Genomic DNA, 20817 nt, shown 5'->3' with positions numbered 1-20817 from the left:
GAAAGAAGGCTGCAAGATTGAAGCAGGCTACTGAAAAATCAGTGGCAGAAATAGGGATGAAAAAATATCTATTGTTTCTTTTCATAGGTATTAATCTATAGGTAATTCACAATGCTCAAAATAAAGGCTGATATCTGTATCACCTGCACTAGCATCAACATGGAGACTTTTGATGTGGCTAATCCTAAATCTAAGCTCATTTTATGTCACAGAGCCTATGTGCGTCATGTTTAACACTTTCAGAACCTTCAGTTCTTACCTAAAAAGGTACTTCCTCTTGCAAATATTACCTACCTGCTCACACACTTCTGTATCTATGTTTGTATCCTTATTATTTTCATAATACCTACTATGTCTTAGAACACTAAATGTACAGTGCTATGAATGTCTATAAATCTTATAATAGACCATATATTCCCTGGGACAAAACACTAGACTGACCTTATTTTTATTCATTATTGTATGCTAAGCCAAATTCATGACTCCTGACATATATGATTAATAGAAAAAAAATTGGCTGGGTGATTTAAAAAATAAGAAAAAAATAAAACATTATGACAAACTATTAATGTAAATTCAAACCTAAAAAGTAAAACTAAAAATGAACAGAATACTGTAATAAAAAATAAAGTTGATCAAAACATAATAATAAAGGGAATAAAAAACAAAACTAATACATGAAATGGTATTAGCAGCAAAAAAGAAATTAAAAAAATAATACAATTAAAACAACAAAAATGAAATTCAAAAGTCTGTATAAAATCTTCTGCTAAAATTTCAAGAAAATATTGTTGCACTGAAAATGTAAACATTTATCCAATTTTAAAATAAGATACCAAGTTTAAAACCAGCAAGATGAAAATAAGATGATAATAGATAAAAATCAATGATATGAGATAAATTGTTTAAATGCAAAATAAAAAAATGTATTTTTTAAATTTCTCAAATTAGTAGCAAATATTTTAAACATTAATAATTTAAGCTGAAGAGGAAATAGAAAGAAGTTACCAGAGGAGACTAAGAATGAGTCTGCAAAAATCAATATTTGTTTGACTGTGGGAAATTTCCTTTTGTTGCTAGTTATCATCATATTTATGATTCTGAAAAATCACAATTGATTCAGACTTGAGTTTCCATGATTTCTGCTTTAGGTGTCACTGTTAAGATAAACCTCATAGTTTCTTTATAAATGCAAGTAGATTGACCTAAACCTATTCATGTTTGTTTGTTTGTTTCAAAAAAAGGAAAATAAAATATTTGTTTAACAGGTGATGGTAGTCATAATATTGGAAATCTTATTTTTTTTCCCACAGCCACTGAACTATGAGAAAAAGAAGTCATATACCCTCAACATAGAAGGAGCCAATACACATCTTGATTTTCGCTTTTCTCACTTGGGTCCTTTTAAAGATGCTACCATGCTGAAGATCATTGTTGGGGATGTAGATGAACCACCACTATTTTCCATGCCTTCCTATGTCATGGAAGTCTATGAAAATGCCAAGATTGGGACTGTTGTTGGCACAGTTTTGGCACAAGATCCCGACAGTGCTAACAGCTTAGTAAGGTATGGTATACTTCCATCTTTTAGACATATACAGATTTTATTGACTCTCACAGTAATTTAAAATGAATTAAATAATATTTAAAATATTTATTTTCTATGTTATTTTCTTTTTTTTGCATATATACCATTGTATTCTTTTTTTTTAACAACTTTATTGGAGTATGATTGCTTTACAATGGTGTGTTTGTTTCTGCTGTATAAAAAAGTGAATTGGCTATATGCATACATATATCCCCATATCCCCTCCCTCTTGTATCTCCCTCCTACCCTCATTATCCCACCCCTCTAGGTGGTTGCAAAGCACCCAGCTGATCTCCCTGTGCTATGCAGCTGCTTCCCACTAGCTATTTATTTTACATTTGGTAGTGTATATATGTCACTGCCACTCTCTCACTTCGTCTGAGCTTACTCTTTCCCCTCCCCATGTCATCAAGTCCATTCTCTACATCTGCGTCTTTATTCCTGTCCTGCCCCTAGGTTCATCAGAACCTTTTTTTTTTTTTTAGTTTCCATATATATGTGTTAGCATACAGTAATTGTTTTACTCTTTCTGACTTACTTCACTCTGAATGATAGACTCTAGGTTCATCCACTTCATTACAAATAACTCACTTTTGTTCCTTTTTATGGCTGAATAATATTCCATTTTATATATGTGCCACATCTTCTTTATCCATTCATCTGTCGATGGACACTTAGGGTGCTTCCATGTCCTGGCTATTGTAAATAGATCGCAATGAACATTGTGGTACATGACTCTTTTTGAATTATGGTTTTCTCAGAGTATATGCCCAGTAGTGGGATTGCGGGCTCATAAGGTAGTTCTATTTTTAGTTTTTTAAGGAACCTCCATACTGTTCTCCACAGTGGTTGTATCAATTTACATTCCCACCAACAGTGCAAGAGGGGTCCCTTTTCTCCACATCCTCTCCAGCATTTATTGTTTCTAGATATTTTGATGATGGCCATTCTGACTGGTGTGAGGTGATACCTCATTGTAGTTTTGATTTGCATTTCTCTAATAATTAGTGGTGTTGGGCATCTTTTCATGTGTTTGTTGGCAATTTGTATATCTTCTTTGGAGAAATGTCTATTTAGGTCTTCTGCCCATTTTTGTATTGGGTTTTTTGTTGTTTTGATATTGAGCTGCATGAGCTGCTTGCATATTTTGAGATTAATCCTTTGTCACTTACTTCATTTGCAAATATTTTATCCCATTCTGAGGGTTGTCTTTTCATCTTGTTTATGGTTTCCTTTGCTGTGCAAAAGCTTTTGTTTCATTAGGTCCCAATTGTATATTTTTGTTTTTATTACCATTTCTCTAGGAGGTGGGTCAAAATGGATCTTGCTGTGATTTATAACATAGAGTATTCTGCCTATGTTTTCCTGTAAGTACTTTTTATTGTCTGGCCTTATATTTAGGTCTTTAATCCATTTTGAGTTTATTTTTGTGTATGGTGTTATGGAGTGTTCTAATTTCTGTCTTTTACATGTACCTGTCCAGTTCTCCCAGCACCACTTATTGAAGAGGCTGTCTTTTCTCCCTTGTATACTCTTGCCTCCTTTATCAAAGATAAGGTGACCATATGTGCTTGGGTTTATGTCTCGGCTTTCTATCCTGTTCCATTGATCTATATTTCTGTTTTTGAGCAAGTGCCATACTGTCTTGATTACTGTAGCTTTGTAGTATAGTCTGAAGACAGGGAGCCTGATTCCTCCAGCTCTGTTTTTCTTTCTCAAGATTGCTTTGGCTATTCGGGGTCTTTTGTGTTTCCATACAAACTATGAAATGTTTCGTTCTAGTTCTGTAAAAAATGCCATTGGTAGTTTGATAGGCATTGCATTGAATCTGTAGATTGCTTTGGGTAGTATAGTAATTTTCAAAATGTTGATTCTTCCAATCCAAGACCATGGTATATCTCTCCATCTGTTTGTATCATCTTTAATTTCTTTCATCAGTATCTTATAGTTTTCTGCCTATAGGTTTTTGTCTCCCTAGGTAGGTTTATTCCTAGGTATTTTATTCTTTTTGTTGCAATGGTAAATGGGAGTGTTTCCTTAATTTCTCTTTCAGATTTTTCATTATTAGTGTATAGGAATGCCAGAGATTTCAATGCATTAATTTTGTATCCTGCTACTCTACCAAATTCATTGATTAGCTCTAGTAGTTTTCTGGTAGCATCCTTAGAATTCTCTATGTATCATATCATGTCATTTTCAAACAGTGTCAGTTTTACTTCTTCTTTTACAATTTGGTTTCCTTTTATTTCTTTTTCTTCTCTGATTCCTGTGGCTACAACTTCCAAATCTATGTTGAATAATAGTGGTGAGAGTAGGCAACCTTGTCTTGTTCCTGATCTTAGAGGAAATGGTTTCAGTTTTTCACCATGGAGAACAATGTTGGCTGTGGGTTTGTCATATATGGCCTTTATTATGTTGAGGTAGATTCCCTCTATGCCTACTTTCTGGAGTGTTTTAATCATAAATCAGTGTTGAATTTTGTCAAAAGTTTTTTCTTCATCTATTGAGATTATCCTATGGTTTTAATCCTTCAATTTATTAATATAGTGTATCACATTAATTGATTTGCATATATTGGAGTGTCCTTACATTCCTGGGGTAAACCCCACTTGATCATGGTGTATGATCCTTTTAATGTGCTGTTGGATTCTGTTTGCCAGTATTTTGTTGAGGATTTTTGCATCCATATTCATCAGAGATACTGACCTGTAGTTTTCTTTTTTTGTAACATCTTTGTCTGGTTTTGGTGTCAGGGTGATGTTGCCTTGTAGAATGAGTTTGGGAGTGTTCCTCCCTCTGCTATATTTTGGAAGAGTTTGAGAGGGATAGGTGTTAGTTCTTCTCTAAATGTTTAATAAAATTCACCTGTGAAGTCAGCTGTTCTTGGGCTTTTGTTTGTTGGAAGGTTTTTAATCACAATTTCAATTTCAGTGCTTGTGGTCAGTCTGTTTATATTTTCTATTTCTTCCTAGTTCAGTCTCAGAAGGTTGTGTTTTTCTAAGAATTTGTCCATTTCTTTCAGGTTGTCCATTTTATTGGCATAGAGTTGCTTGTAGTAATCTCATGATCCTTTGTATTTCTGCAGTGTCAGTTGTTACTTCTCCTTTTTCATTTCTAATTCTGTTGATTTGAGTCTTCTCCCTTTTTTTCTTGATGAGTCTGGCTAATGGTTTATCAATTTTGTTTTTCTTCCCAAATAACTATCTTTTATTTTATTGATCTTTGCTATTGTTTCCTTTATTTCATTTTCATTTATTTCTGATCCAATCTTCATGATTTCTTTCCTCTGCTAACTCTGGGAAATTTTTGTTCTTCTTTCTCTAAATGCTTTAGGTGTAAGTTTAGGTGGTTTGTGTGAGATTTTTCTTGTTTCTTGAGATAGGATTGTATTGCTATAAACTTCCCTCTTAGGACTGCTTTTGCTGCACTGCATAGATTTTGGGTCATCGTGTTTTCATTGTCATTTGTTTCTAGGTATGTTTTTTTTTTTTTTTTTTCTCTTTGATTTCTTCAGTGATCTCTTGGTTATTTAGTAATGTATTGTTTAGCCCCCATGTCTTTGTATTTTTTGCAGTTTTTTTTTCCTGTATCTGATATTTAGTATCATAGTGTTGTGGTCAGAAATGATACTTGATAAGATTTCAATTTTCTTAAATTTACCAAGGCTTGATTTGTGGCCCAAGATATGATCTATCCTGGAGAATGTTCTATGAGCACTTGAGAAGAAAGTGTAGTCAGTTTTTTCTGGATGGAATGTCCTATAAATAGCAGTTAAGTCCATCTTTTTTAATGTATCATTTAAAGCTTGTGTTTCCTTATTTATTTTCATTTTGGCTGATATGTCCATTAGTTAAAGTGGGATGTTAAAGTCCCCTACTGTTATTGTGCTAATGTCAATTTTCCCTTTTATGGCTGTTAACATTTGCCATATGTATTGAGGTGCTCCTATGTTTGGTGCATAAATATTTACAACTGTTATATCTTCTTCTTACATTGATCCCTTGATCATTATGTAGTGACATTCTTTGTCTCTTATAATAGTCTTTATTTTAAAGTCTACTTTGTCTGATATGAGAATTGCTACTCCAGCTTTTTGTTGATTTCCATTTGCATGCAATATCTTTTTTCATCCCCTCACTTTCAGTTTGTGTGGGTCTCTAGGTCTGAAGTGAGTCTGTTGTAGATAGCGTATATTCAGGTCTTGTTTTTGTATCCATTCAGCCAGTCTATGTCTTTTGGTTGGAGCATTTAGTCCATTTATATTTAAAGTTATTATCAAGATATATGTTCCTGTTACCATTTTCTTAATTGTTTTGGGTTTGTTATTGTAGTTCTTTTCCTGCTCTTGTGTTTCCTGCCTAGAGAAGTTCCTTTAGCATTTGTTGTGAAGCTCGTTTGGTGGTGCAGAATTCTCTTAACTTTTGTTTATGTAAAAGTTTTAATTTCTCCATCAAATCTGAATGAGATCTTTGCTGGGTATATTAATCTTGGTTTAGGTTTTTCCCTTTCATCACTTTAAATATGTCCTGCCACTCCCTTCTGGCTTGCAGAATTACTGCTGAAAAATCAGCTATTAACCTTATAGGGATTCCCGTGTATGTTATTTTTTGCTTTTCCCATTGCTGCTTTTAATATTTTTTCTTTGTATTTACTTTTTGATTCTTTGATTAATGTGGGTCTCAGTGTGTTTCTGTTTGGGTTTATCCTGTATTGTACTCTCTGTTCTTCTTGGACTTGATTGACCATTTATTTTCCCATGTTAGGAAAGTTTTCCACTATAATCTCTTCAAATATTTTCTCAAACTCTTTCTTTTTCTCTTCTTCTTCTTGGACCCCTATAATTTGCATGTTGGTGCATTTAATGTTGTCCCGGAAGTCTCTGTGACTGTCCTCAATTCTTTTCATTCTTTTTTCTTTATTCTGCTCCCTGGCAGTTATTTCCACCATTTTATCTTCCAGTTCACTTATCTGTTCTTCTACGTCAGTTATTCTGATATTGATTCCTTCTAGAGTATTTTTAATTTCAGTAATTGTGTCGTTCATCACTTTGTTTCCTCTTTAGTTATTCTAGATGCTTGTTAAATGTTTCTTGTATTTTCTCCATTCTGTTTCTGAGATTTTGGATCATCTTTACTATCATTACTCTTAATTCTTTTTCAGGTAGGTTGCCTATTTTGCCTTCATTTATTTGGTCTTTTAGGTTTTTACCTTTTTCCTTCGTCTGTAACTTTTTTTTTTTTAATGGGTGGTGCTGTATTCCTGTCTTACTGGTTGTTTGGCCTGAGATGTCCAGCACTGGAGTTTGCAGGCAGTTCGATAGAGCCGGGTCTTTGTGCTGAGATGAGGTCCTCTGGGAGGCCTCACTCCAATTATTATTCCCTGGAGTCTGAGGTTCTCTCTTAGTCCAGTGGTTTGGACTCCCACCACAGGAGCTCAGGCTAGACCTCCACCCTGGGAACCAATATTTTGCAAGCTCTCATTCCCTAGTTTTATCTCTTGGCTCCCATCTAGTCACTTCACAATTTTGGCATCTTTATTCAGAGACACTCTTCTCCTGGAGCCACAGAGACAAACTATCACAGCTACACATCCCATCCCATGTTATTTTCTATTAATATAATTCAACTATAATCTTAGCTGATTATTTAACTGAATAAATAACAGATGGGTTTCTGTCAAATTTAGCATACATGTAGCTATCTCCATGAATATATTGGTGACCACACAGATGAGTTTTTTCCATTTGACTTAATAGATGAAAGCATAACTGACTGGAAACATTTAGAGAGAAATATTTAATCACAAAGTAGAGAATGTTTGGTATCTTAGCAATAGGAAGTATAACTACACACACACACAAATGAGGGCTTGGGAATAAACATTCAGCTCTGACTCCTTGTTCTGCCACCATGGCTATAAACCTTTAGGAAATTACTTTTCCTTATTTGTGAAAGAACACCACAGATATCTATCTCTCAGAGTTACTGCGAGATTGTTTCAAGCTATGTGCTTTAAGTGCTAAGCAGAGTGGCCTGCACGTAATAGTCATTCAATTAATTCTAACTTGTCCAAGGCAAGTTAGAGACTCACTTCTGAAGACAGGAAGACCAATGTGGGAATTCTGGTGACTTGATTTACTAACTGTGTCATCTTATACAGTCATTCAACCTTGCTGAGTTTTGATATAAAATATATGAACAAGGAATAATAATGTTGCATACATATATTGAGGGAATTAAATTAGGTTGACAGAAAGTACTTAGCATAGTCAGTACGTGCTCACTGACTAATATTTTATTATTGTCATATGTCATGCAGAGATAATTAAAGGTTTCCTTGCATAATAAGAAGGGTGTTTGGGTTTTTTTTGGTCTCAATTATGACAAAATCAAAGAATTGCATAATGTATAAAACTCTTTACTTACCCTGTATTTATACCCTCAGATAATTCTAAGCCTCTAGAAAGTCTGAACTCTGAAACAAATCTGTCTACTTTTTCTCAAGTTTGTCTTCTCACTTTCTTTAGTTCTCATCCATTTTAACAAAAGCTAATATGATAAGTATTCTCCTTGATATCTATGTAATGTTTTGTAAAGTGTTTCCATTTCCTTTTATATAAGCATGATTGTTCTTAAGTTTTTATATAATGGCCACAGCACTCATGCCTGGAGAGAAACAATTTTCCAAGCACAGAGGTATGTATTAAACAATTCTGCTTCAACTGTGAATGCAGTAACATTAACTTGTTAGTTGAGAACCCTTCTGTCACACTGAGAGAAAGAGCTGGACATTGCTTGAAGCAGGATAGACAAAGTATACGATATAATAGGCATAAACCCAGTTGTGAAAATTGATCTTTAATTAAGCGATGAAAGCAGAAGTTGATATGCTTATTTGTCCAAGCACAGGAAAGACCACGATGCTTCATCATTCCATAGAATGCCATATTTTAATAGCATTTTTGACACTTAATAAGGAAAATGTGTCTACATTGAAAGTTAACATTATAAAGATATTTATAAATGTAGCCATTTACCAAAAGGAGCCAACAGCTTTTGATAGTAAAAATATTTCCTGCTGTGAGTTTGATGTGGAAATATTTGATAAACGTTGATAAGACTTTTTTTAAAAAACTAAAACTTGATATTAATGATGCAGTCTATATTTTTAATTAAAGGAGGTGGGAGGTACATTGATTTTTAAAAGTGATATTTAAAGCACCTTTTATATGCAAATATTATGATATTCCTCAGGATAAAGAAATTAAACAAATGCACACACACAGAGCAGCTTGAAGTCCAGTGGAGAGAAAAAATTTACATCCTTTCATAAGGGTGATAAAAGTCTGATACATATGTAGGGAATAAGTATGCCTGACATCTTCTGGAAGGAATGAGTTGAGGAAGATTGAATTGAAGCTCAAAACTCAGGTTAAGATTAGACAGGTGAAGAAGAGAGAACATAACTGCAGTTTGTTGTGTACACAAGGAGCTTAGGTTACCTGTGCGGGAATAGCAAATAATGAGGTTGTAAAAAGATGCTTTAGAGAGATCATGAAAAGGCTTTGCACTTTGTGCTTGGAAAAGGCTTTCCAAATGACATCTTGGAAATTTATCATGACAGCAGTGTCAGTGGGGGGAAAAGATAAATCAGAGTTGCTTGAGTGAGTTTAATAAGAAACAGTGATAGGAAGATTTGCATTTCAAAATAAATAATAATGAAATTTCAGAATGCTGTAAAGGGTGGAATATATGTTCCTAAAAGGTAGGGCAAAGGAGGAAAAATTGAGTTCAGGGACAAACTTGTTTCAATGTTGCAGGTAGAGGTCAGGGGTGGTTCTGAACATCCTACAACTAACAAGTGAGTCCCCACAACAGAGAATTATCTGGTCTGGAATATCAGTGTTTGAAAAACCCTCACCCAGAGTACACCAAACTGGGTAGTACATTGGTAAAATGGGGGTGCTAATTATACTCATGGAAAGAAATTTTGAAAATATATTTTTGGGAAATGCATACCAGCATGTATGTTTCACATATATGTGTATTCATGTGAATATTTCAAAATACGTTTCATTTAGTAAAAAACTACAAAAAACAAATTATATATAATGTTCCATTATATTGTTAATTGCTTCAGTAATTGCTCTATATCACTGGGAGCATTTAATTGAACACCAGCTATGTTACACACATTCGCCCAGTTGTTGCTATGCAAAGGTGACAGATATATTGTCTTTAAATGCAAATATTGAGAAGCACAAATCCATTAGCATGTACATTATTCTTTCTGCTTTGTTTTGGTTAGACAACTAAAATGAATCCTTCCAAAGCTGCCTTAAAATAATCAGACTCCATAGCTGGTGTTTGAAGGCATAACTTACATAATATTTGTTCTTGATTTTAACAAAAGTGTGTCATTTACATGGGCCTCTAGGTACAAACAGTGAATAAAGCAGAAAACATTAACAAATACAAAAGTAATCCTCATACTTCCACCTTTCCCAGGGACCAAATGTTTGTACTAATTAAGGAGGTGCACATTGAGAGATGTACCTTGCTATGTGCCCTGAAATGCAATTAACTCCAAATCAGTAGAACTGATAATGAAAGGGAGTTTGAGTCTCACAGGTATTTGTGAAAAGCTTCCTGACTTGTCTTTTGTATTCCCATTTTCTAAACTATTAGTAAGATTCTTCAGATTTCTAAGAGCATATCATGTCTAGCTTTTGTCTTTTTTAACTCAAAACAAGGATATGCAATTTACAGCAATATCATCATCAATTTTCTTAAAATAAAATCAGAACCAGGCTATTTAACAGTAGTGAAGAAACCTTGATTTAAACTGGCTGTGCTCACTTGCTGGCATACTGGAAATAGAATTCAGGAATTTCCTGAGTAGCTACTGACAGACGAGAAGTCCTATGATGGACACGAGAAGCAGGGGAGTTTTCTGAAAATGTGACCCTATATCATGTGGCTGTTGAAAACAGTGACCACTTGCTGCTTGCTATCTGTGGGCCAGGGGTTTGTAACAGCATGCCTCAAACCCTTGTAACAACCCTAATGAGTCTGCAATATCAGTCCCATTTTATAGATGAAGAAACTGAGGTACAAACAGGTAATTTGGCCAAATTCACATAGTGATAAAGTGGCAGATCCAGAATTTAAACCCAGTTTTGCTTTACTACAAAAACCCTGTTTATTTAATGCTCCCAAATCTGCCTCTTTTATATTTCAACTAATAATAATAATAAACTGCATTTACAGAAGTCTGATATCACAAAGTAGGAAATGAATGTTTCCCATGTTCAGATGTGTTTCATACTCTGGGAAAAAGAGATGCTGAAGAGAATTCCATTTTTAACTCTAGCATCTCACGAAAAGAAAACTGTTCTTTATTTTAGAGTTTCTCCATATTGTAAAGTCAAATACTTATGCCACTTGATTTAGTGCAACATAAAGAAATTATTGAAGCCCTCAATTAATAATTCTCGTAGGATGAAGAGCCTTAGTATGAATTTATATGAGTAAGTATACCCTCCCATCTTTGCTTCTTTTCTACTCTGATTTATAATCTGAATTTATCTATACATTTATTTATTGGTAAAAATTTTAATATTTTCTTTGTATAGAAACTTTAAAGCCATCAGAAAGAAATATTAAAAATCTTGCATAATTTTTTCAAATGCTTACCTTGACATTATTTAGGAAACTATAGCCAATATATATGCTAACATAAGAAATAAAATTGTGATCAGGTTTGGAAATATTTGCTAAATTAAAAAAAAAAAGCTTTCTAAAATATCTTTAAAAAAAAGAATAGCTGCAGAGAATTAGAAGTCATTACTCATCCTGTTTTGAGTTTAATTGTAGCCTCAGAGAATAAATGATTCCAATATATTCATAGAATTCTTATTAATGTGTTGTTTTCTTACACATTTCTGAAATTTTCGTATAGCTCATGATGAGATGGCAGTTAGGAATACCTCATTAATTTAGAATGTTATAACAGCAAAAAATAGATATTTCAAAATAATGACAAGGTCATATGGCAAACTTGAAAAAGAAAGTAAAAATTTTTGATTAAGAAAGTTTGAATACAGGATTCAAACTTCTGAAAAGAAAGACAAGAATACTCAGAAAATGTGTTTCAAAATATATTCATATTAAACTGAGTTTTTAGTCTGTTGACCAAATTGATTTATAAAAGTTTAGCTTAGTGAAAGTCAAGAATATCTTAATTGGACCTTTAATAGAAAGCCTTAATATACCCTCATCAAAACTGTCATAGTTTTCTGATACAAAGGAGATAATTCATTAAGGACATTTCATGCAAACTGAGTTCAGCTAGAAAGCAGGCTTCCATTTAAAATCGGAAGTCTGTCTTTGACTTGTGTTTTGTCATTTATCACATTGCAGATAACAAAGTTAGCACATTTAGATTGACCAGTACTTTACTGTTTGTAAACAGTACTGTTTACTGTTAAACATCATGTGACTATGGCATTTGAGAATGTGAAGGGACCTAAAGATGACTGAGACAATCCTGTTCTTACAGAGATGAAGATATCATAGACTAAGATGCCTGAGTGACTGGCTTCCAATCACACAGCTAACTAACCATAGAGATTGAATAGAATGTGGTCACTTTTACCATTCTTCAATAAAGATACAGAAGACGCCTGAACATTTTCCCATTTGGGGCTCAAATTTACCTAATAGCCTAGTATGTGACAGTAACCACCCCAAATCAGAGTCCTGACAACAGAAGAAGAACCTATTTTCCGGGTGGGCATGTGTAACTCATTTAGCCCTGGAATGAATGCCTAAATCCAGGCTTAGTGACGTCTGTTAGTCTACTGACTGGAGACTAAAATATCCAAATAGCTTTCATGTAAATTTTTCAAATAAATTTTTAAAAAAGCTTAAAATGGTTCAATAGCATTTCCAGAACTCAATATTATTGGAATTTTTAAAATCTTAGGTACTTAGAGGCATAAATAACAGACAGAAACATATTTTCTTGTGTAGAGATTTTACTTCTTTAGGTGCTTTTGTTTCTTTGGATCGAGGTTTTGGTTCAGGAAGTTAAAAACTTTCCAAAATATCTATGTGCTCTGAGTGCTGCCCATTTTATTAAGCACAATACACTATCAAGTGACAAATGATCCCTATGTTCTAATTTTTTAGAAAGATTATTTTCTGGATGCATGACTTGTGGAATAAATTGCATCCCCAAAGTGAGCTAAGGGAATCTTAAAATTTTTTAATGAATCTGAGCTATACTGAAGATGTGTGACTTTTCGTTAAATTAAAGATGAGGCCAAACTGCTGTAATATCCCAAAGGGTGTATATTGATTAAACTTTATCCCATCTATTGATCATAGTCAGTAAAACTTACAAAAACGGCTGTTTGGGAGGCAAAATCTCAAATATATTTGCTTAACCATTCACATTCTGTATGTACAAGTATCAAAAGTGTGACAACTGAAAGACATCATCTACACTTTTAGCCAACTGATGTTTCTCAAAGTAAATCACTGCAAAAATAGATTTCCATTACATAAGTTTTAAATTAATTTTTATGGTGAAATGGACAGACTATAATGAAAATAATAAGTGCCTCTGAGGCCCGAAGTTTTGTTATTGAAGTGAAAAATAACTTTTCTAATGTACTTTAACATGACTAATAATTATCTTGAATCTATACCTATATAATCAAAGGGAAATTGAGTGTCAAATGATGAACTGGGTAATTTGTTTAAAGTAGCTTCTGTTGAAGAAAATACTTGAATAGAGGTAATCATTACTGAGATTGACTGATTCTTGTGATCACAACTTGTCTGCCTATTTGTTTGCCCACAAATTCTAATTTTAACAAAAAATTTTCATTTTATTTCAATGTAATGCGTTTTCTTTTCACTTTGCCCATTGCACTAAAACATATTTACTAGAAATATGAAATGGTGCATATATTGAATGACAGAATAGAGAGTAGTTGTAGGAATAAAAATTGTAACCCATGTTTATAAACTATAGTGGCAACTTTGCAAGATCTCCTGTGTTAAAAGGACCCATTTCTCTGCCAGCATGAAATTAGTCAGGGTTTGAATATGGAATTGTCAAATTAGAGGGCTCTAAAGGACTAGCGGACAAATCTGAGCTGGCACAAGCTTAATTGCACTTCCTCTGGTCTATAGCCAGGAGATTATCAATCCCCCATAGGTAACATCTTACGGATCATTGATTATACAATTTCCTAAGTAGCATTTAGTATATTGGTTTGGCCAAAAAGTTCGTTCGGGTGCTTCCCTTCAGAAAAACCCAAGCGAACTTTTTGGCTGACCCAATGGATATTATCTTGACACCTACTTCATGGAGGATGCAGTGAGATTATAGTGGTGGTTGTGTTATAATGTGCTGTAATCATGGTATTACAGTAGCCCTTGAATCTGCCTCGATATTTCCACCCTCATACTAACCGTTTTGGTCATATATGCTGTAGATTCGTCTAAAGCATCAGCTAGATGTACTATGGAGTGGCTCTTTTTCTTAGATTCTACATGAGGTCTAAAAAAATGGGCGTTAAAAATGATAATTGTATTACAACTTAAAATTAGTTTGAGAACTATAAGTTAAATGAAATACTGCAAAAAGTGTACATTTATTTGTCCTTTTTGCAATGTTTAGATATCTCTCAATGAAAGGAAAACATGAACTAAGTACACACTGTAAAAAAAAAAGTTTATTTCCTGAGTTATTGTAACAAGTTTCAAACACAAACACAATATTAAGAATATGTATAAAGGATAATGTTAGGAATCTATAAAATCGTAATCTCTATATGAAAACATACTGCTCTTGATAAGTAAAGCATAATGACTTATTGGCCTGATTATTTCCACCAAAATATTTACAAAAGAAGTAAAGGCTACAATGAAATGCCTTACTTAGTTTTACATTAGGTATTAACAGGTTCTTCTTTATATTTGTTGAATACCTGGTTAGTTTATTCATTTGCTTATGAGGCAAAGTCATACACCTATGCTATTCAGGTGGAAGAAAAAGAACTTTATTTTCATAAACTTTCCAAATGAAAGTTGACTCATGTGCATGGAGAAGGAAATTAAAAATAATTTAGTTTTCTGACAGATTTCTTTTTTTTTAGAAATGGACAGCAGTTCATGCTATATGTATGGAGACTCTTGTTCATTCAGTAGTAACCCTTATTCAGATCCCACTGTGTTCACATACTTTGCCAGAAAGAAAAAGACAAACCAACAAATAAATTAAAAAAAAAAAAAAAGCATTTACTATTTTTGAAGTGTCTCAACAAAATAGACCCAAGTTTTCCAAGAAAGGAAAAAAAGAGAAAACCATCCTAAGAGACATTAAGACAAATAACATTTATCTACTGAAGCATATCACTTGATACTCAAGCATAAAATACTTTCATATATTACCTCACTTTATTGTCAAAATAAAATTATGATGTAGGTGGTATCTCCATTATGCTAACAAAGAAAGCTCAGAGAGGTCATAGGGCTAATAAGTGGTTTTATCTGTGATGAACATCACGTTTACTTGGTTTCCAAGACTGTGTTTATTCTTTTACTATTGATCCATGCAATTTTCACAGTATGGTGGATCTATTTTAGAAACAAGTTTCCATAGAATTCATCTTTACGTAGTGAATGAATCAAGTCCAGGATCTACAGTTTATTATACACTGAGGAAAATAATGTAGGAGATGTTTTTCAGTGGCCTGAAGAGGTTATTACCTCTATGATATCTGAAAATTGGGAAATTTGTTTTGGGTAAACCCTCCTTGGCATTCTTTTCGTCTATTAATCTTCAAAAAACAACCCATGCAGAAGTGCACTGTGGGTTGAATTTTTCCCCACCAACCACCTCTAATCTCTCTCTCAAGCATTCTCTCATTGGTTTAGTCGATGATATGATTGAATCAATTTTCATTCCATATCAAAGAATATTTTATTTTAAAGTAAGTTATTCTACTCTAGTGTAACACTGTGTAGGGGTAGTAATGTTGACTGAGGCATTAATGTGGGAGTGAAGGAGGGAACTTCTGTCTGTATCCTACCTACAATCTCAACATGAAACCTCTTTCTTTCTTCTTCTCTTACTAGTCTAATACCAAAATAATAGTGGTCTGAAAAATACCACCACACTTCACAAACCAGAGCTAAGATATCTGTCTCTCTCTTATCTGAGATTACTAAATTTTATACTTTCTAGATAATCTCTAACAAATATCTCTCCTGTTACTTATCCTTCAAGACTGATCACACCCATGTTTTCCTGAAGACTTTAATTGCTTAGGGTTTTACTCTGACCTCTGATTTTAAATTCTCTGAGCATCAATCAGTATTACCTTGCAAACGCTTCCTTTTTCTTTTTTGCCTACTTGTTTCCCTAAGTAAATCATGTCTAAATAATTCTCAGTTCTTTCTATTTCCTCTCTTTTAAATATTTCTTTTTATTGTACTCCTTCAAATGAATATCTTTCTTGTACTTGTACTCCTTCAAATGAATATCTTTTGAATAAATAGGTAAAGCTTCAAATATTGTCTACTTTAAAAAAGATCTTATAAATATTTCTTAATTTTTTAAACTTGTTTTAGGGACAAGTATTTGTTTTGTTTTGTTTTTTAATATGCTTGCATTTATTTATTTATTTATTTATTTATTTATTTATTTTTGGCCATGCTCCGCAGCATGTGGGATCTTAGTTCCCTGACCAGGGATCAAACCTGCACCCCTTGCAGTGGAAGTGTGGTATCCTAACCACTGGACCACCAGGGAATTCCCAGTATTTCTTAGTTGACTGTATTAATTTTTAATCTGTTGCACTAACTAGCTCTTTGATGTTGAATAAAATTCTCCATCACCCTGTGCATTGGTTTTCTCCTCTATAAAAAATGTGTCTATTAATAGTACCTATCTCATCCAGTTGTTCTGGGTATGTAGTAAACTAATGTTTAGAACACATTTAAAGCACAATATAGTGTATTGTAAGGGATCCATAAATGTTAGCCTTTATTATCTCATATCAGTTTGCTTTTTTAAATAACTTATAAATGTGTATAAGTGTTTCCTCCCATTCTCAAATATCATCTCTATATAGTCTTATATTAAGGGGGAAAGTAGAATTTGAAGAATATCTTTAAACATCTTATCCAGTTATATACACTATAGCCTCAATTTACGCTGGTTCATTTTTGACAGCTATGATCTAAGATATTAAATATAAAATCTCAAAACTTTAATTCCTTAGGCTTCATAATCAATCCCGATTTAGAACGTATATCACCTAGGCAAATGGTTACTTTATTTTATACTTGCTGGATATATCTAAAAATGTCAAATTAACATTTGTATAAAACCTTTATATATATATATATATATATAAGTTCATGAAGTATTAAGATGTTGTGTTTACTTTTTGAAGGTTAGTGAAGGAAATAAATGTATTTTATTACAAAAATATTTTGAAAAGTTACCTACTGAGAATATTTTATCTATTTGTTTTGATAAACAGTTTTATGGACCCATGTAACTTCTTAATTTTAAATAATTTGCATTGAATCATTGTACATATAACACCCGCCCCCCCCCGCCCCAAATAGTTTTGAATAGTTTCTTTCACATTTCTGTTTTCCCTTTTTCTGTGTTTTTATTACTATGGCTAGGCAGAAATCCAAGGGTACTTAAGCAGAACTATTTAGTTCTACTTGAGTCGAAATTCAATTGCAATTCCATGAATAAGACTTTTTGGCTCAAAGCATTGCCCTAATATCTAGCACTTATGTTGCAGATTTCCCAAGAGAGTTAGGTCACATAGAAAACTGAGAAATAAATAACTTGAGTCTGAGGACACATGCCTTACATTATACCTACCATTTAAACATAGGTTATATATTTTTCAAATTCAAATAAAAAATATATGTATTCTAAAAGTATTTAGCCACAGTACTAGCACTTAATGTTAGAAATCTCTGTGTGAAGTGCCTAAGAGAGAGGGGATTGTTCTGATAAAGAGGCTGTACATTTTCAAAGTCTTAATTTAGCTTATAAACAGAAGAAAACCCAGTTTCTTCCAGACTGACAGCTGTGAAGTGATCAGATTTCTAAAATGGGGCATGTTCTTCTATATTACACAGGGTTGCATTGATAACAATGTAATCTGAGCTTTGCTGATAGTTGCTGCAGGAAACATTGAAGTTGAATAATATTTTTTAAATTTTAGGTCCAACTTTAGAAAACAAGAACCATTATTCTTAAACTACCCAAAAATGGAAAGTGTCTTGAAGACAGGTTACTTTAGATGATATAATAACCAGACTGCCAACTGATTACATTTTAAAGGATGTTATTCCTTGCGTGTGACAAGATTTCTCACATCTCCTTAGCAATTCAGACTTCAGCAGCGTCAGACCCCAGGGGAAGGATATTATGAGAGGGTTTTTTTGTGATATAAACTCAAGTCAAAGAAAGTAGATCATCTTTAGGACCCTCTATGTATAGTATCATGTCATCTGCAAACAGTGACAGCTTTACTTCTTTTCCGATTTGGATTCCTTTTATTTCTTTTTCTTCTCTGATTGTTGTGGCTAAAACTTCCAAAACTATGTTGAATAATAGTGGTGAAAGTGGGCAACCTTCTCTTGTTCCTGATCTCAGTGGAAATTCTTTCAGTTTTTCACCATTGAGAACGATGTTGGCTATGGGTTTGTCATATATGGCCTTTATTATGTTGAGGAAAGTTCCCTTTATGCCTACTTTCTGCAGGGTTTTTATCATAAATGAGTGTTGAATTTTGTCGGAAGCTTTCTCTGCATCTATTGAGATGATCATATGTTTTTTCTCCTTCAATTTGTTAATATGGTGTATCATGTTGATTGATTTGCATATATTGAAGAATCCTTGCATTCCTGGAATAAACCCCACTTGATCATGGTGTATGATCCATTTAATGTGCTGTTGGATTCTGTTTGCTAGTATTTTGTTGAGGATTTTTACATCTATGTTCATCAGTGATATTGGCCTGTAGTTTTCTTTCTTTGTGACATCTTTGTCTGGTTTTGGCATCAGGGTGATGATGGCCTCGTAGAATGAGTTTGGGAGTGTTCCTCTCGCTGCTATATTTTGGAAGAGTTTGAGAAGGATAGGTGTTAGCTCTTCTCTAAATGTTTGATAGAATTCGCCTGTGAAGCCATCTGGTCCTGGGCTTTTGTTTCTCGGAAGATTTTTAATAATCGTTTCAATTTCAGTTCTTGTGATTGGTCTGTTCATATTTTCTATTTCTTCCTGGTTCAGTCTCAGCAGGTTGTGCATTTCTAAGAATTTGTCCATTTCTTCCAGGTTGTACATTTTATTGGCATAGAGTTGCTTGTAGTAATCTCTCATGATCTTTTGTATTTCTGCAGTGTCAGTTGTTACTTCTTTTTTATTTCTAATTCGATATGGTACTATACACAGAGAATCCTAAAGATGCTACCAGAAAACTACTAGAGCTAATCAATGAATTTGGTAAAGTAGCAGGATACAAAATTAATGCACAGAAATCTCTGGCATACCTATACACTAATGATGCAAAATCTGAAAGTGAAATTAAGAAGACACTCCCATTGGGCTTCCCTGGTGGTACAGTGGTTGAGAGTCTGCCTGCCGATGCAGGGGACACAGGTTCATAGCCTGGTCCAGGAAGATCCCTCATGCTGTGTAGTGGTTGGGCCCGTGAGCCATGGCCACTGAGCCTGCACGTCTGGAGGCTGTGCTCCACAACGGGAGAGTCCACAACAGTGATAGGCCCATGTACTGCAAAAAAAAATAGAAAACACTCCCATTTACCACTGCAACGTAAAGAATAAAATATCTAGGAATAAACCTACCTAAGGAGACAAAAGACCTGTATGCAGAAAATTATAAGACACTGTTGAAAGAAATGAAAGATGATACAAATAGATGGAGAGATATACCATGTTCTTGGATTGGAAGAATCAACATTGTGAAAAGGACTCTACTACCCAAAGCAATCTACAGATTCAATGCAATCCCTATCAAACTACCACTGGCATTTTTCACAGAACTAGAACAAAAAATTTCACAATTTGTATGGAAGCACAAAAGACCCCGAGTAGCCAAAGCTATCTTGAGAATGAAAAACGGAGCTGGAGGAAGCAGGCTCCCTGACTTCAGACTATACTACAAAGCTACAGTAATCAAGACAGTATGGTACTGGCACAAAAACAGAAATATAGATCAATGGAACAGGATAGAAAGCCCAGAGATAAACCCACGCACATATGGTCACCTTATCTTTGATGATAAAGGAGGCAAGAATATACAGTGGAGAAAAGACAGCCTCTTCAATAAGTGGTGCTGGGAAAACTGGACAGGTACATGTAAAAGTATGAGATTAGAACCCTCCCTAACACCATACAAAAAATAAGCTCAAAATGGATTAAAGACCTAAATATAAGGCCAGAAACTATCAAACTGTTGGAGGAAAACATAGGCAGAACACTCTATGACATGAATCACAGCAAGATCCTTTTTGACCCACCTCCTAGAGAAATGGAAATAAAAACAAAAATAAACAAATAGGACCTAATGAAGCTTAAAAGCTTTTGCACAGCAAAGGAAACCATGAAAAAGACCAAAAGACAACCCTCAGAATGGGAGAAAATATTTGCAAATGAAGCAACTGTCAAAGGGGTAATCTCCAAAATTTACAAGCAGCTCATGCAGCTCAATAACAATGTTTTGACATTGTTATTGTCAATAAGACAATAACAATTCTTATAACAATACTTATAACAATAAGAATGCTCAACATCATTAATCATTATAGTAATGTAAATCAAAACTACAATGAGATATCATCTAACAACAGTCAGAATCGCCATGATCAAAAAATCTAGAAACAATAAATGCTGGAGAGGGTGTGGAGAAAAGAGAACACTCTTGCACTGCTCATGGGAATGTGAATTGGTACAGCCACTATGGAGAACAGTATGGAAGTTCCTTAAAAATCTACAAATAGAACTACCATACGACCCACCAATCCCACTACTGAGCATATACCCTGAGAAAACCATAATTCAAAAAGAGTCACGTACCAAAATGTTCATTGCAGCTCTATTTACAATAACCAGGAGATGGAAGCAACCTAAGTGTCCATCATCAGATGAATGGATAAA

General features: G+C 33.8%; 1 protein-coding gene across 5 annotated transcripts in view; it reads left to right on the top strand.

Annotated features, from left to right (window-relative positions):
• The window catches only part of CDH18 (cadherin 18), a 1040565-nt gene that overhangs the window by 927206 nt on the left and 92542 nt on the right, over positions 1-20817 (top strand). For all 5 annotated transcript variants that reach the window (XM_060295678.1, XM_060295679.1, XM_060295677.1 and 2 more), the window contains one exon: positions 1314-1567. In XM_060295678.1, the coding sequence (XP_060151661.1) occupies positions 1314-1567 (254 nt within the window). The remainder of the gene's footprint in view (positions 1-1313; positions 1568-20817) is intronic.

This window comes from Globicephala melas, chromosome 3 (genome assembly GCF_963455315.2).
Source record: "Globicephala melas chromosome 3, mGloMel1.2, whole genome shotgun sequence".
NCBI lineage: Eukaryota > Metazoa > Chordata > Mammalia > Artiodactyla > Delphinidae > Globicephala > Globicephala melas.
Note: the sequence above shows the minus strand (reverse complement) of the source record. Positions and strands in the feature narration are given on the sequence as shown.